The sequence below is a fragment of the Nomia melanderi genome, chromosome 6 (assembly GCF_051020985.1).
Source record: "Nomia melanderi isolate GNS246 chromosome 6, iyNomMela1, whole genome shotgun sequence".
NCBI lineage: Eukaryota > Metazoa > Arthropoda > Insecta > Hymenoptera > Halictidae > Nomia > Nomia melanderi.
The window spans coordinates 7301619-7320503 of NC_135004.1; the positions used below are offsets into that span (position 1 = coordinate 7301619).

Genomic DNA, 18885 nt, shown 5'->3' on the forward strand with positions numbered 1-18885 from the left:
GGTTCCCGTAACAACCAAAATCCGGCCCAACAAAGCATTACAAAGGTGAACAGAAAGATAACCGCATGTTAAGATCTGGTCTACTTACGAAACTGACACTGTTGAGCCTCTCGGGCAAAGTACGTACTTTCTAGGACACACGTCTCACGCATTATTATTAAGGTAAATGATGCTATATAGCTTAGAAGAGTTAAATACTATGTAACGAGTAATAGGTATTCATTTTTAGGGTGGACAGTACGGGGGCGGCGGAAAGGGGTCTGTTGGTTTTGTGGGCTAGGGTCGGAGAGTTAACGGTACAGGTTGGCACAAGGTATAGGTGTATAGGGGTATACGCACGACATATATTTAGTATATACCCTATAGAGAGGTATAATATTACGTTTAACGTAATATAAACGTACTATGTAACGTAGCTTGTTAAGTAATAGGTACATTGTAATAGGTCTCTTTAAAGCCGCTGATAGTATGCATTCTTCGTGGAAAACATAACGAACGTTCCTCTTCCTCTCATCTGCACGTATCTTTTACTTTTCCTTTGGAAAGACATTTTAATTTATTTAAAAATTTCATTCTTCCAGTTAATTCGATTATGCGTATTCATTTGTAGCAGGAAGAGTTGATCGGAATCTTCCGCGAAGAAAGACCTAAAGTATATTCTAAACTAACGGTATTATAGTGACTTCCCAAAAAGCTATAGTTAACTAGTAATCTCAATGATAGGAACGTATACATAGTATAGTAATTCGTCAAAAATTATTCGATCTAACTAAATCGAACCTAGATCACCTAAAAAATCTCATTAAAATCAACTAAGGTCTGTAACAACATAAATGTTTACCTAATTACCTAAATATATATGTATATATATAGTATATGTATAAGATAGAGATAATAGATATATGCTTCGATATGTATATCTGTAGGTCTATTACAAAAACTAGAAGGTATTAATGCGCTTTTCACAAAATATATCGATATGAATATCAAATACTATGGTGACGTTTACCAAATACATAGGTACAAAACAATATATAATATGTATATATATATAGTCTGCCGTTATCTAAATTGAATTGCTTCTCTCTCGTTTTTATCATCTATATCTTTTTTTTTTATTTCTTTCGTTCTTTACTTTTCCTTTTCTTGTATTTTTTCTTTTATTATTATTTTTTTAATAGGTACGATATATAATATTCATACAATTATACAACGACAATTGCACGGGACATTATATCTATGTATATGTATATAGATTCGCATTTATATACATATAGATAGTTCCGATATATCGCGCGTCGTTCTTTATAACTCTAACGTTTCGGAAACGCGTTTACACACCCATTAGACATTAGGTGCCGCGTCCCTCTTCATTCTCTCGACATTATGAAATTTCATGAAATTCATTGGCGAAAAATACTCTGAAAGGCGCGACGAATGAGAAATGCTTATCGCCGACTATCCTTCGCTCGCTCCCGACGCGCTATCGGCCTCCACCATTCACGATCCGCATCGTTATTTATACCCAGTGACGAATCATCGCTCGTGAAATCAGAAATTCACCGCCACACCGGAATGATATACGGCGGCGCCGCTACCTGGGAATGTACACGCGTCATTTCTTTATCCGTTCTCTTACCGTTCGACGGGATTCGCGCAATCCCGACGATAGACGCCCCTAACTCTCCTCCTCAACTCCCAACTTTTTCATCGGTTTTCATGAAAATTCAAGGAACAACCTTCGCTCCCGCGGAAAATAGAATTACGCCGAATCTCGACCGCGGTCGAGCCGCCATTCGATAACTCCACCGACATCGTCATCGATCCCTCAACCCCGCTGAACAACACCCGACTCGAACCTCGATGATGCGCCCATCTTCGACGGCGAGCTCCACCTTAAAACTCTCGTTGGAGTCACTACCACTTCGTCTAGGATCTACTTGTAAATTGACGTGTTGTCGCGAACGCGAGTCGTTCGAGGCAGGAATCTTTTTGCGTCCCCTTCGAGTAGCCGAGAGACATCTAAATCGTCGTTGCTACACGCTTTATTTTATACTGGTTCTTCGCTCCCTTCTCTCCGTAAGTGTAGTAAAATAAGTAGGTACGTGAACTTTTTTCATAGAATATGTATTGATAAATATTCGGAATAGAAAATTCGAAAATTTCATATGGAAATTAATGTAAGGTAAGTAATATAAGGTAAGAAATACTGACGTACTGTATTTTTGGTATCTTCATTTGAAATTCTTTGGTAATTACTTAATATATGGTAGATTGGTATATATGTGTATATACAGGGTAGATTGTTAATATTTATACACTGATACATCTTTGGCAATGTTCTGTTCTCCAAATAAAATGGATTCTACAGTAGAATCTTTGGTAATTTGAGTGAAACTAAAACTGGAGAGAAGGGTCGTGCGATGAACCGATGATCTGTCGCTAAACGTTGCCCAGCAAAACGGACCGTTTGCTTCTTTCTAAGTTTTGAACACTTCATTTTTATTGTCCTACTAAATCTGCCGTTTGCTAACCGACTACGAAAACACTACCAGTCTTTTGCGATTCGTTTGTTTCGTTGCTATAATACCTAATCTTTGGCTACGAGAGAAACGAGGCCCCATAGGTGACTAACCGAGTTCTTTAGAACAGACCTATATCATCTACTACCAGTTTATATCTTTTTCTTCTTCAACGCTACGATCACAGTTTTACTGCACTGAGCTTCTCGAGCAGTCTCGCGAGAATTTGTTCACTCCCGGATACGAATTCGGGAAATAAAAAGGAATGGCTTTGACTAATCTACTTTACATTGCACTTTTCGATATGTCTTCAATTGCATTCTAATCCGGATTAGAAATCAACTGCCGGTAAGATAGTCCGTAGAAATACTTTCTGGGAAACGAAGGCGACGACAACTCCTACACCAGGAATGTAAGATGTACCGTAGAAAGGCGTACTGTATCCCGTTTAAATAATCTACAGCTACATAGAAAATAATAGCGTAACAATTATTTTAATACTGTATTGCATTGGTTTAACGGGATACCAATACGCCGCATAGGCCCTCACAAATCGAGCCAGATGCAATCCCCTCATTTTTGCACTGATTTGCTAACACCGGACCATTTTGCGTCCAATAAGCTACAAAACTAGACCTAACCTACCAAATTTGTACCATTTTGTGGCACGTCTGATTGACCAATAGCAATGCTGGATAAAATGAACATTATATTTCAAAACGCATATACAACATTGAAACTCAAATGTTTGATTAATTGAGATAACTTTTTAAAATAAGACTTTACACTAAAATATTTCTGTTTAATAAAAATATTACACAAAAATAACGATTTAACAACATTAGACATTGTATCGCAAATTAAAAAACATAAACAATAATAAGTTTCAACGTAGAAAGCTAATAGATAATTATTTGAAAAAGGAGCCTCTGTATCGAATAAAATTAATTCAATACTGGTTTGGCTTGTAGCGCAATTTATAATTATGAATTTATTAATAACTGCCATCCAGCGACTAATCCTAAATACGGTCGACAAAGTACAACGTATAATATCAAATATATTTCTGAATCTACCACAAGGACTAAGGCTGAGCTGCGTTAACATGTCTAGGGTCACATACCCTAACGTCACTTAAATTTACGAACAGATCCCTTTTTCTAAACAATTACCAAACGTCCTTAATCCCCAATTAATAATCTGAACCAAAAACCATTCCAAATATTTGCACCCAAAATTTCATCTAGCCCCGATCAACAAAGACGCGAGTCTCCTCCGTAATTACCTCAAAAATAAAAACCTCTACACTACTCGTTGTCCTAGCTCCGTCGAATCGATCAGTCTACCGAGCATCAAATAAATAAATCCATAAAAGGCAGCCGAATTCAAGGATGCGGACACGAGAAAAAAACCTGCCCCCAAATATTTCGAATCTGGGCCCGCTACTGGGGCCTGGTTAGGGGCGTCAGTATCGTCGGTCATAGTCCGATCGTAGGTATCGGATGGTAAACGGCACCCATGTCGAGGCCCTGAACGCCGAGCAGGTCGCTCATCGAGTAAGTGAGAGTGGCGGCTCGCGAGGCGGCCGCTGCGGCGACCGGGTGGGGCCTGTAGGAGGCCGCGGCCGCAGCCGCAGCCGCAGCCGCGAGGGCCCGTTTCACGTCATAGACGGCCGCGGTGGTCGCTGCAGCCGCAGCTGCCGGTGCGGTCGCGCCGGTCGCGTATTGGTAGGTAGCAGCCGCGTTTGGTGCGGCAGTAGCGACTATCGGGGCGAGCAAATGGTGGTGGGGAGTGCCGGCGGAGGCAGCCGCAGCCGCGTGTGCGGCCGCGGCCGCGGCCGTCGGGAGGGGATACGGCGCGTAACGATAGGTGGTGGGGGTGGGTGTCGCGACCATCACCAACTCACCGTATGCGCCTCTGTTGGCTGCTCGCGTCTTCGCCAGGTTCGCCGGGAGCATCACTTCCTTCGGCTGTGCTTTCTTGCACTCGACCTTGAAATCGAAGCGGATCGTAAGTACAGGCTGTCCTTGGATCTTAATCAGCGCTGTCCACGGTTGACCGTGTATTTGTTGGGGTGTTTGTCATTCTATGTTAGTCGCGTTGCAGTCGCGTTTTGCTTGTGTAGAATGCGTGCGGGTAAAGGATGCGTCGGGTGGATAATCTCGTAACCGTAGATTATCGTGGACAGCACTGATTCGATCATTTCAGTAGGTATTTGAGTAATCACTCGACCAGTTAGTACTTCAATACTGGGGCTGTGATGGTGTTAATATTAAATGGCTGTGGCTGTTGACGCGTTGAGTGCCGCGTCAGATATTGATGAGCTGGTATCTACTTACTTGTCGGCTTGGTTCGTATTAGCAAAATGTTCGGGTGATTAATATAATTCAATGCATCAGTATGAACTCTAAATTAAATATGTTTCGTCTTGAAATTGATTTGCAATCGAACTAACCGCGAGATTAATTGGAAATTCTTAGGAAAGGAGTTAGACCGCGGCACTCAACGTGTTAGGATTCCAGTCGAATCGGATTAATGGTTCAAAGTTGTTGGTGTGGATGTAAATCACGCATCGACGGACGACACCTCCCTTCGGAAAAGTGAACGGTACACACATAAATATCAACGCGACGAGATAAGTGTCAGCGAAAGAGGATTAGCCATTTTCAGTGAAGGACATTTCGTGTTATTCGATCCGGTTCCGTTATACTTGCTGGAATGAAATACGAATTAATGGCTGGGTACATGTAACGGAGCATGATCCGAATAGTTAATCAGCAGTAATCTATCATCGCGATGTTATCATTCCAAATAGAGGACTGTTTTATCCAGTAAGTGGCTAATGCCTCACAGGGGTGTTGGAAGGTTATTTACAGACCCGGGGAAACGTCCCGGCGATGGATTTCTCGGTAACGAGAAGTGGCATCCGGTAAATCCTTGATCGACGTCAGCGGAATTTTGGTGGGACTAGACGGCAAACAGAACTGTCTATTAACGTAGAGACCCGTGTGATCTCCGCTACGACGGGATTTCCAGGACCCGCTTTTCGTCTTTCGTGTATGATCTACTTGGTGACTGTGGTCGCGCATACGTGTGCTCCACGTGCGTGCGTGTCAAATGCAAATAACCACGGCAGCCCTTCTCAATTATACGGAAAATTAATTCCACTCGACGTCGTATCCGCAGACGGAAAGCGGAAGGCAAATACCGTTTGATACCACCTCTGTGGGCGCGTGGTAAAGGGGGGAAAGAGGAGGGACTGGAGACAGAGAGACAGAGAAAGAGAGAGCGAGATGTATATACATATATATATATATATATATATATATATATATATATATATATATAGAGAGAGAGAGAGAGAGAGAGAGAGAGAGAGAAAGAAAGATAGACAGGCAGATAGATAGATAGATAGATAGAGATAGAGAGAGAGAGAGAGAGAGAGAGAGAGAGAGTGCTCTCTTCATTCAACAAACAAGCTTTGTTGCTTCACTGGCGACTCACCATTTTGTTGTTGATTTCGTGGAAATGAATCTCGCAGACTTTGTCCACCACGTCCTCGCTTTGAAACGTGACAAATCCAAAACCTGAAACATAAAGAATAGGTGCTCCGTTATAAACGGTAATCAGATATGACAAGCATTAATTTCGAAGATTAGGTTCTATGGAAACATTCGTTTGATTCCTAACTACTCTATTTAATCAACTTGACTTTCTATATGGCTGACAAATACAGATAATGGAGTAAAATTTGATGTTACAATTTGTGTAGTTTTAATCATAGAATATAGACTGAATTAAAATGGTTCAACTGTAATATTCAATCTCGTCGCCACTGAAAAAGAAAGATGAAAAATTCCGGTGCGGCATTCAGCTCACACGATAACTGTGAAAAAAGCAGCACCGCATGATAAGAAGTAAGTTCGAAGCATCCAAAGTTGCCGGATCAAAGTGAATCTCAACCAGCCCTTTAAATACGACGCGTATCCCCGACGAATGGCCTTCGTTCGCCATAATTCTCTGGGCTTAAAAACGTCCAAGTTAACGTAACTTCCATGCGTTCCAGCCACGAAGATAACTATCCCGCCGGATCTTCCATTAATTCAGCGGAGTCGGATGAGTTTCGTCTCTACCCTTGCCGACCTTCCCCCGCGCGCCGAGCCGCGTGGGCACCGTCTCACTCGAACGCGGTCTAAGCATTTCTGCTCGAAATTTATTTCGCTCGAAGACGTACGAGAGGAAGAGAGACGGGACGAACGGGCGAAGAGTCCATAACTTAATCAAGCATCAAGGGTTATTAAAAACTTTGCATTGGTCTCCAGGTGATTTTAATCTCGCCCCTTCGCTCCGTCGCCCTCGCGCCCAGCTAGCCAACCGTCTTCTTCCCGCGCGGCGTAGTAATTCAGGCTCAAGTTATCCGGCTGGCGCGAGTTATACGAATCCAGTGCGCGATGTCGCTTAAGATAACCAGGAGTTAGTGCTTCCGTGCTGAAGCAGTCTCCGAGAGAGAAACTACGCCAGGTGACTCGTAATTAAACACAGCCGATGGATACCGGAGTCGAATGCGAGTCGACAGCCCTCGCGATTCTTCGAGCGTCCTCCGCCCACACCTTTTAAAATTTCACTGGAAATGGAACGGGTCCGTGGAATTTAATTACAGCGGAGTCAACGGCCAGGAACAACACCAACACGTTCGGCTAGTTTACTCGAGTAATTAGCATCGATCGAACTTGGCTCTTGTTTATAATGAATCATGTAGGGGATGATCGGAGCACATCAAAGTGACTTTCTAGCGGAGATTATGGTTTCGAACGCGCATCAAAGAGATACGTGCAATCTCGATAGGTGCATCGTATATTAGTGAATTAATTGTCTGATGGTCATACTTTTAACGTCAGTAAATGCTTTCACGAACCTTAATGCTGTATGTCAATTTTGTGATTGGTTGTTGATGTTTTAGACACAATCGATTGTTAAATAAGTATAAAATAGTCACTGACAAAAATTCAATTGACCGATTAAATTATATAATACAGCTTCAACTTCTATCACAATAAAAAATATAATTATAGTACTGTATAAATATAGTACTGTAAATATAATTGTCAACTGCTTCAGGTAAAAGCAATAGAAAATGAAACTTCCCTATTGAAAACAGATGGTTACTTTAAGGCCACCGCAGCAGGATATTTTAAAACCGTTCCTGCCAAGTAACAAGGTTGTTCTGACATCTCCAACCGAAGCGCAAACTCCTTTTCAAACATTCTTCGTTTTCAAAGAGCACCGTTGGATACCGTCCAGGATCCCCACGAGAGTTCTTCTGGAAAGAAGCTCGCGAAATGGATTGTGGGTCTGCGTTCCGCATTAAACCATTCTCGATGTATAAATTTGATACAATTATAAAATTAAAGATTGGATCCTCTCAGCCGACTGGCCGGAGACGGTCCGTACATCAAAGACCCCGATCGTTTTGCATCGGGGGCTTCGGTGGCTCGTAAAATTTATAAACGCAATGCTACAGAGGGATGATATTGTCGTCCGTGTTTCCGGTCGCATTAATGGAGGCAAACAAGCGTTCAAAGAACTCGGCCACCTGACGGAAAGGAAGCCGTGGCCCGCGTGGTGTGATAAAGAAGAGGACCCAGGCGAAAAAAAGACGGGAGAACGGGCGGCGTTGCAGGGCCGGGTGGTGGGTCGAGGAAAAAAAACACAGAAAGGGAGGCGAAGGTTTAAGCCATATCCATTTACAAGTTTCAAATCGTTCTGCCAGCCGTTTGAAAGGAACCTTTTAGCATTCTCAATAGACGGTAAAATTCTGAAACGCGCTTAGCAACAGCGTGGCTTTTAAACGTTAACATGGCCACTGGTACAATGGCGGGGTCGCATTATGCTCGAGACTCGAGAGGAGAGGAAAAGGACGAACAAGGGGGTGGGAAAAGGAGACGGGTTAGGTGGTGCAACCAGGCGGGAACGAGAGAGACTAGGACCGCGAGAGATGGAAAACTGCGATAGCCACGGAACAGAGAAGAATTGCTCTCTTCCGTCAACGCCTGCCGCTTGGAGCCATCAACTTCCATTCTTCCTCTCGTCAAGAGAATTTAACCCTAGAATGAAAGTAGCTAATACTTGTCCGGTTCCCCTCCACCGAACGCGAAACGCCGTTCCGCGTTTTCTGTCTTCCTACCTGATTTAAGCGACGTTTTTCCGTCGTCGCATGAATGTCAGAGTTTTAAGTACTTCTGAAATCATCGCTCGCCATGATATCGACTTTTACTTTATCAATGAACGTTAATATTTACGTACGAATTACGAAGATATTCATATTTTGAAATGTAATTGTTGAGCTCTTCTATGAGAACTACACTATATTAAAACATTATCTGAATCGACAGTGTTTTCTTGTAAAAATGTGTATGCCGATTCCACATATTTCTTCTTCTACCTAAGGCGACAAACAGTGGTCGCCGCTGGTCGCGCAATCTAAATCGTCGAAAGGCAATGGGCGCAGCGTGAAAAATATTTTTATACGATCCGCTTTCGGACCCGATAAGGCCGGTTATAATTCTGTCGAGCGTGGACCGGAGAGGTAGTAGAATCGGATCGCTTGTGGATCATTTAAGGAACTCTTGGGAGGTAAGAGGATAAGAGGAAAGGTATACGGTCGGGATAGGAGCGAGTAAAGGATATTTTCGGGGTGTGTTTTTTATTGAAATGAGCGCATCTGGCGTCCAACGAAGGGTCGGACAGCTGAGCACGCATTTTTTCCCTCTCCTTGCCGCTCCACCTAACCCCCACGGGGGTGGCCGGCGAACAGTTGCCTCCTCTATGCGAGAGCCGAGCCACCCCTCGGTAGCTGGGTCACGGAAGTAAATCCCCTTATGAAAATTCGAACTCGGGGAGCCACTTTTTCTTCCAAAATTTATTAGAATCCTGGTCGTAGATCGCTGACCGCGCTGACCCCGTCGCCCATCTAAGGCCTCCCGAGCTATCCTCTGCCTTCGTCGAGGCTCTAAAGACGCGTAACCCTCGACCGCGCCATCCAATACGTTTCACCGACACATGCCGCCACGATATAATCGCGTTTTATCGAAGCCAGAGGCGAGCGTATCGAAATGTTCCACGCGAATGTAATCGAACAATGATGACAGTAACTCATGGTACGTAAAGCGAAATAGTTTCGTCTGGATATTGGATTGACTGTTGCAAAATGCTCCGTGGATATTAGATTATTTCTAACAGAGAAGAATAACATACGAATATTGTGATATGGTTTCGTGAGAGTAAAAGGGAATTAAAACGATAAATCATCGTGGATTAAATAATTAAAATTCAGGATTAAAAGAACGAGTGAATTATTCCCGGAAATATTGCTGATTTTGGGGCATAATAAATATTACGAGTAAAATTTTCGTTAATTCTTTTAATAATACTAAAACGGGGGAATAAGTCTTTCAATAGGAGTCAGTTTCATTTCGTCGAGCACAGTCTACGTGTACGTGAATACCCGAATTCCGAGTATACGTTACTCATTGTGCCTTGAATTGGTCTTCGTTTGCATTCTATCTCGTTCGCTCTCCACCCGGCTAGAATTAATTATCCACACGGTGGATTTTATCATCATCTACGCGAATCACTTTAAAATATCTGGTTATAAAGCTCGAGTTTCTCGGCTCCGTTGTTTCGATGTAACGTATGAAGAAAATCGTCCAGCATTTTCCAGGGAACATCATCAAGCCCTTCAGCGCGGGCGAAATTTATGAAGCAATGTAATTTCATCTCGCGCGCTGCCGAAACACTATTTTACACGGTGTCGGTCCTATTATAAATTCATGCGATATTTCGCGTACATTATATTCCGGATAGACACACACCGACACACGTATCTACACGCACCGTTCCGTCGGTCGACTTTATTCCCTGCGAAAAGTGACTGAAGGACGTGGCTCAGCGTGAACAGTCTGTCATAACTTTTTAATACCTCTTGAAAGGAGACGACTTTGTAGTAGTCCGGACAGGATATTAAAGCTTTAAAAGACGAATAATATCGGGACGGGGTCGGTGAATACTTTTGCCCGGTCCTCGTGTCCGGGCCTGTGTGCACGCTCGTTGGACTCCAACGGGAAGTAGTTAAATGTTACCGGTGTCAGGGCACGGCCTTTGTGCAGGGCAGAGTTCTCAGGCACCGTGGAGTTAGCTGACTGGCAGAGTACTATAAATTACATAAATGAAGTAAGCCCTTTCCTCACTCAAACGGACGTCTTGCCAAGTTTATAACTTAATCACTCGTGCTTTTCATGGCGGTGAGGGAGCTTAAGGACCGGGAGACGCAGTAGACAGTGTAAGTTGCCGGGCAAGGCGTTCGCAAAGGGATGAAGTCGGCAAGGAAATAAAAGTAATTCCGCGAGGACGGCGAATTGAAAAAGCAGCGACGGAACCAAGCCGCGGGATAATTGAATCTAAACCGCGTTCTGATTTACTGGATCGTTGTCGGGACGCTGTGTATAATATTTATGCGAACACCAAGCGATGCTACCAAATGTGAACTACTTAATTTTCTGGGCATTAAGTTAATATTTAACATTTATTTTAGAAATTTCTGATTTAGAATCGATGGAGAAATAGATTTCTTAATTGTAAAATCAATTTGATTATGCGCCGATCTTACTATAGTGTCCTTCAAATCGTAATACACGAATAGAAGGATTATAAAAAAGATGATAAGGTAAAGTTCGTTCCGATCGGACGTTAAAAAGCTAACAAATTCTCGTTTCATGCGATGAAACGGGGAAATGAAACGAAACGTTCAAAGACTTTAGCTATAAAAGTGATACAAGACCCATTTGCAAGGAAACTACTCCTCAAGTAAAATCGAGCGGAGTAATGGCGAGCATTTCAACGTAAAGAACGCTGAAGCCATTATCCCTAATAATTATTCCGATTTGAAGAACTGTTTAACGGCGCATGAAGGGCGGGTAATATTTACTTAAAGATTTTTCGGAATCGTTATCCTCTTCCGAACGACTCGTACAGTTGTTAAGGGTTTAACGACCGAGACGTAATCCAACTTTATGCATCGAGGGAAAAGTCCAAGAGAGAAAAGAACGATCGTAAAGATAGCGCCCTGTTATCGCGTTTCCGTTCTCCGTGTCTTTGTAGGCACTTCTACAACAGGAGAAAACAATTTAAATTTTTAATACCTTATTTCTGTAAAATATTTCAACCAATCTCTACAAAATAACACTGAAAACAATAAAAAGACAAGTATTGTTATCGAACTGCGCACGTTTGTAAACATTCATATTTTTAATGGTTAATTAATGGTAGTGAAATCAAAGAATATTTCGTTTGCGTTGGGGTTTTTATTTAATTCACAATAATAAATGTTTCGCAGATTGTAGTGTGAAGTTTCTAACTTAAGGGATACTGGCTAATGAAAGGACATGTTTGAAATATGTTTAAGAAAGCAACATTTCATTCCAGTAGACGAACGTCAGTTTGATGCATTCCCTTGTTAGACTGGACAGACGCCACTAGTCGCGTGATTCAGATTGTCATCGCGCGTAATGTCGTTATTATTATGGATTGATGATCACTCTGGATTATTGATTAAGCAGTTTAGTGCGTGCAACCCAATTACCGATCGGAGTGCATACCAATAAATCAAGACCACGATCTACGGGTCTAGAGCCAATTTGTATGCCACCCCCTAGCCGCCGTCCCCGCCGTTCCTCCATCTTGCTCTAAACCTAATCGCTTCTCTGGCAAAGCGAAGATGACCAAAGTTTCCGCAATAGTGCTCACGGTGCTACGATAGCATCGCTCCCAGCCGTGTTTTCTTGAAGTCAGACGCAATAACGAGCGGCGTAAACTGCAATCCTATACGCTAACTGATGGCTATCGCTGGAAAGTTTGTTCATAGATATTCCAGTCGTTAATTGCCTCTTTCGGAGTCCACTGTTTCAAACTGACTTTAAAAGAAATTTGACGTCTGGGACAGAAAATGCGGCTTAAATGAATCAAATCTAACGGTCTTAAAAGTTGAAAGAATTTATGAATCTTGCTTAAATCTTACGTTTTACAAAGGATAAAACATCAGTTAACATTTACGAATAATTCAACAATCATTATACACCTACTAATACATAATCGTAAAAACTTTCCTTCATATTTAATAGACATATTACAGGAAAGGAGATTAGTTAATTACTACTGGGTTAACTATACTTCGTGACAGATATTCATCAGTTATATTCGCTAACGAATTTGCAAATTGAATAGATAAATTCTCATTTACCAAGATATTCAGTATCATAATACCAGGAAGATATAAGCAGAAAGTTTAAACATAAAGTGTATATTTCGAAAATTATATTCTTGCCATTACTTCTTGAACAATTCAAACATTTTTTTTACCAATAGTTCTAAATGGTTTATGCCATGCCGTTTATGAAGCTCATCGCTCTATCTCTTTGCGGGATAATTCAATCCAAAAATTATTGCTCCAAAGCCAATTAAAAATTTCGTTTGCCCGTTACAAATTTGTTCGCCGCGTTCCGTCGCTAGTCGCCGATCGAATTAAATGAACGAATCGCAATAGATATTTTGCGTACCGACCGAACTGCGAAAGGCTTCGCGGGCCCGATCTCCAATCCTTCGATTAGTTATCGGCGGAATTTCGCAATGTTAGAATTTCCAGATGCTCGTTAGCTCGCCAATCGCAAATTCGCGATCACAAATTTCCGGTGCAGTTGCTCGCTTCGCCGGGATTCGCGCCGGATTACCGGGGCGGACGTATTCCGAGTTTCTAGCCGAACTTTCCGCACGATGATGCGGGAGAAAGTTGGCGTTAATTTTACATTGAACCCGTTAGAACGCATAATTGTTATCGGCTGCGCGACACGAGACATTTTCGCTCGCATTATCGGCGAAATAATTTCCCGCAGAAAATATGGGGCATCGGTGGTTAACATTCTAGTCGAACTTTTATTATAAATTAAGAAGTATGTAGTGATTAAGTTGGATTAAATTATTATAAACATTGTCCTGTAAACACTACATACTAACATTATTACAAACGTTATATACGTATGTATTACATGAACCAACCAATAAATATGAATTCTAGAATTAACGTCCCTGCAATGTTTGCAATTTTTCTTGATATACAGATCGTTTAGAATGATGAGACATTTACCGTCAGAAATATTCGTCAGTCTGGAAAACGTTAAAGGTGACGCCGCGCTATCCTGCCTCAACTGTCTCAACTAATATCCCTGCTTATGAACTGAACGCAACTTGTAATTAGCTTTAAGTACTAATTTAATTAGGCCTTATCTTCATTCACGGTATCTACCTCCACTCGATTCCAGTTTGCCATTATTAAGTTTGCGAATTAGGAGACGTCAGAGCGCCAAGTATTATTTTAGAATTCCATCAGGTGTGTTGCGCTAATCCGGCAGAAATATGCATGCCGAAACTTCTGCTTAAAATAAATAGTGAATAGTATTTAATATATTATCTTTTGTATCAATAATCCATCTATTTATTAAACATAGTTTATGTCAAATTACCTCTTTTGGAATCGTACAATTCTGTCATGTAATTTAAAGGTTTGTAGTAGAAGTTGAAATCGGAGATCTCACGAATAAGTAGAAAACGATGTAATAGTCAGACTTTTATCATACAACGTTCCCAAGCATCCTTAAAGCGTAATCATCACCTATTTAGAATGTTTTGAAAAAGGTCAGCTTTTACCTCCCATCGACTGTCAACCTTATGAACTTCTCCGAAAAGGTAGGAACCAAGTAAATGTCAGAAGCAACCTGCCAGTGATTGAAGTTAAGCTGTTGTCCTTTACGAACGTCTTGAACAGGGAATTTTGTTTTTCATAAATTGAAATAGAATCATCAAGCTTTTGTCATGAGATAATTATACTCAATTAACAACAGCCCTAATATTTTACATGAGAGTATTACATATCTGTAGTTACATATCACATAAATTAGTTAATATACGAACGAATGTAATTCAATGCAATAAAATGTGATATTTAAATTTCCATAAAAACGTCGAAAATCTTTTGACCGAGCCATAATATTGCGGACAATTATTCACTCACCTCCGAATATTCGACACAGCACACAAAGAAATATCCACATGACGTCACAGATTTTGACACGCGTCGAAGGGGCAACGATCGATGGAAACGTGTAAAACGGTCGCCCGTAATATCTTGCTAATGAAACGAAACCATTAATCTCCGTCCTTAATTTCAAAACCGTTAATAACAACAGCGGAATTGCTATAATTATTACAGCAATCGGGGCACTGGCTCGATTGACAGGTGAATGCGGCCGGGCACACGTGGAATGATTTCGCGGAGCCTTCCAGTTAATGCGGCTATACAATTCCGTTAACGCCGATACAACGGCCGCGAGAAACGATCAACACGGACCGAACAGAATATCTCTATTCGCCGATTGAAATCTATTTAATCGTTTCATGAAACTATATATTGTTCACCGTGATTTTAGAGACATTCATGAGCCAGAATCCTGACAATGTTCGCTACTATGTCATGCGTCGAATTAATATTGCGGAAACTTATGTTTGCCAGAGTTTGATTACGATTATAAATAGAATGTGACCTAACATAAGAAACTGAACAGAATGCAAAGAAAACAATTTTTTCACATTACATAGAATATTTTAATAAATATCACAGAGAAATAAACGCACCGAAGGATGTCAGTTTGGCGAACAAAATAAACAATAAACAGTTTAGTAACGATTAAACAAAATTAAACTTGTTTCGATTTCTCTGCATACGTAAAATGTTCCTGGTCAATCCGATATACTTGTACTCGAAAATTGTTTGAGTCATCGTTACGCGGGGTCCATTATCCGCCCACCGAAAGTGTAACCCGGCTCGATGCGGTTGCAGTTCAGGTTAAGTAATAGATATCAACTTGTTGATTTACAGCAATAACCATGTAGCTGTGGTTCCGCGACGTTCGAACTCCCTCGACGAGCCATCACTTCGTAATGGCCGTCCTAAAACTTCCGAGCGACGATGTGCCACTATTTCGAGTCGACCTGTAACCGTCCCGGATGAACTTCGCAACGGGAATTCTCTAAACACCGGTTGTTTTTGCCGACTTGGCGGACAGTACTGATCCGATCGTGCGTTGTCGCGGCAGTTTTTGTTAGAAAAATATCGAAAAATTGATTTACGCTCGTGGCTGAGATTGTTCCACTACTGTTTACGCATTTCGCACTTCAAGATGGAATTAACTTGTTATGCAAATTAATCATGAGTGGAGCTAACGATAATTGGGCTGAACGACCGTGTTACACGGTAATCGTTTCTCGGTATTAAGAATATTGTACGTTACTGTACAATATTTCTGTACATGCTGCTTATAACAGGTTTATTGATAATATTATTACAATATTAAATTATAATATCATCGTATTATGGTAAAACCTTATCACATTACCATATTATCATTTCCTCGCATCACCGAACCAAACTTTGATCATTTGATTATTGTTCATTTAAAAACTCTTCAAAATATTCATCATTCGTCACACAGAAGAACACTTATTTATTAGTTTACAATCTGCTGATCTCGGTGTATGTAACCTCTTAAACACAAAGCATCTTCAGTTAGCACTAGCTACCCGGTCGAAGTTTGCCGAGTGAAACGCTGGAAACTTTTCGATTCTTCCCGACCCGGGGAATCTTTTGGCACGCCCGAAGTAGGACTCGACGGATTATCAATGCTAATCAAGCTGTTAATGGGACTTTTATCCGTCGGACGGAACGCGGCGTTGGGAAAGGGGATGGCGGCGGCCGAGATGGGAAAGAACTTTCTCGCCAGTTTACCCCAGTTTTGTGCGGTGTCGTTTCATTATTTTCTATACACCGGAGCCGTCGAACTTCCAGTTCCAACGTGGCTTGCGTACCCGATAATAGTCGTTAATAGAGTGGAGCGATTAATTATTTTAAATGTTGGTCGCTAAGCAAACAGGGGAAAGAAATTCAGCGTCAACTTGCTCGTCGCGAGCACCATCCGGGATTACAGAATTATTCGAGAATTCATCCCGTGGGGATAAAGTTCCGACGAGTTGTTGATAATTAACGCAGCAATTAACGGATCGCGAATCCTGTTCGGAAATCGGCTATCAGAAACGAACGACCCGTGCCCCGGATCGAGTTTATAATTAAACGTTCGGTATTGACGTGAATTTTCCGGAGATCGCGACGTGGCAAGTGTCAAGGTCCTCCGGTGTACGGCATCAAGCTGATAAATAGGTTTTTGTTTCCCGTTGGGTACGGTTCACGCGCACGGGAAACAGCGGGAACGTGTAACGGATTTAATTAATCACGGTTAATTAGATGTAAGCTCCTTCGCCTGACTCCGCTCCTTTTTGCCCGTGCAGTTGACAGACTTCATCAGAGATACGCGGAACTGCAAACTGCACTTTACCACGTTTTGCAATTCGCTTAGCATGCAGCTCTCCACCATTCCCGTCAGACCGGCTCTAGTTCCTTCCCTGCCTCGCGCTCCAGCGCGCGGGCGCGCACGCCATCTTCTACTCGGCGAGTTTCTCTTCCTACCCTCGCCTCGCGTGCAAAGCAGATTAAACGAACGAACCAAATTGAGGTACTTAAGTCGTCGAGAGAACGTCGGGGATAGACGGAGCGCGAGAGCTGGCGAGGCAACGCGGCGGGACTCGAGGGAGGTAGCCGAAGATTAGGCGAAACTGTGCTTTTAAGTCAAGCTGCTTTATGAATGCATTCATCTGACGCTGAAACTTCAATGTTTCATCGCTAGAGATCAAACGGCGTGGCCAGAGGAAGAATTTAGGACGCGCTAAATCCACGCAACCCACTGCAAAGTTTTCGTTTTGCTAGGACGATTTATAGAGAACGCGAATTTTTCGCAACGCGGAGTGATTCTTCATTGTGTTAAAATCACCATTTAATTCAAAATTGGAATAACAGTAAAGAAATACGCGACATTTTCTACAGAACATGTCTCTTGTTTTAGAAAATGTTACAGGGACAATGGAATAAACAATAATGTTACTTCAGTAAAAATTCTCGTAACCAAAACGCTCAACTTTTAACCAGTAACGCAACATCTGCCATTAACGTATCATCATCTTCGATCATTATTACCGTACAAATCACCGAATCAAGTAACAGTTAATCGAACCAACAATCCCATCAAGTCCCAGCGATCTTCCCGCAACTCACTTTTCTAACCTTTTCTGCCCGATGAGTCGTAAAACGGGGAACGATTAATTATAACTTTCCACCAGCCGTCAACGGAGTCCGAGCTCGCGCGGCAGCAAGACTGCACTCTGATCGACCAAAAACTTTCTACCCCCGGCGTCCATTGTCTTCGCTCAATTTTACATCGCATTGTGCGGTCAGATCGCACCACCTGCTCAAGATAAATCTCTATCGTCCCCGTCCACCCCGCTGCCATCATCCTGCGCCCTTGCTCCCGTTGCGGCCAGCCGCCGACCTTTCCTCCCGGTTTTCCATCTACCTGATACCTCGTTTCTCGTTGAAAATCATGCCTCACCGCGGCAAGGATGAGCGGCACCCCACGGCCATTACTGTCGAGAACGCGGCCATAAGATATAATTGAACGGATTCCCTTCCTATTAGGAGCGGCCATCGTCTCGCCGAGTCACGAGCCCTTTTCTCGATGTTCCCGGCCCTCGTTTCCACGATCGTGGGCGATCCGGAAACCAACCTTCTGTCCACCCCCCGCGAACCAACCCGCACTGCTTTTTCAGCGGTTTCTTTGAGGCTCGCACGACGTCCCGAAGCGATACCCATGTATCGTATTTGTCAGACCGGCGTAGAATAGCGAGGGAATGGCTAAAGGAGTGGCTGAACAGCGGGGAGGGGACAAAGCTGGTATTTCGTATGTAAGCCGCACCGCACATCCCGTTTCCACCCACGAAATAGTGGCGATTTATTATCGTCCCAGTCGAAAAGTGGCCTCGCTTCCTCTCCCCTCTGACGGAACGGAACCGCCGCACAGTCGAAACGCGGCTCTCGCCTTCGCTGATGGATCTGCGCGATTTTTTCTCTCAGTCTCATTCCCGACCGCGTGCTTTCTCCCGCGTTGCTCTCGTTTCTTTTTTGTTTCTTTCTCCTTCTTTCCCGTCTTCGTTCGCTTCCTTTATTTCCCTCCTGTTCCTCCGCGGCCCTTTTTATTATCGCGGGAATCGTTATGACGCGGAACGCCGCGTTCCATGATTCACCGGCGGAAGATAGCGCGGACGGAGAGTGCTCTCGAATGGAGAGGCGGCACGGTAAATACAGCCACCGGCTGGT

General features: G+C 42.7%; 1 protein-coding gene across 7 annotated transcripts in view; it reads right to left on the reverse strand.

Annotated features, from left to right (window-relative positions):
- Rbp6 (RNA-binding protein 6) overlaps positions 1-18885 on the reverse strand; it is an 824356-nt gene that overhangs the window by 59965 nt on the left and 745506 nt on the right. For all 7 annotated transcript variants that reach the window (XM_076368421.1, XM_076368426.1, XM_076368422.1 and 4 more), the window contains 2 exons: positions 6027-6109; positions 4429-4513 (listed from right to left, as the gene is read on the reverse strand). In XM_076368421.1, the coding sequence (XP_076224536.1) occupies positions 4429-4513; positions 6027-6109 (168 nt within the window). The remainder of the gene's footprint in view (positions 1-4428; positions 4514-6026; positions 6110-18885) is intronic.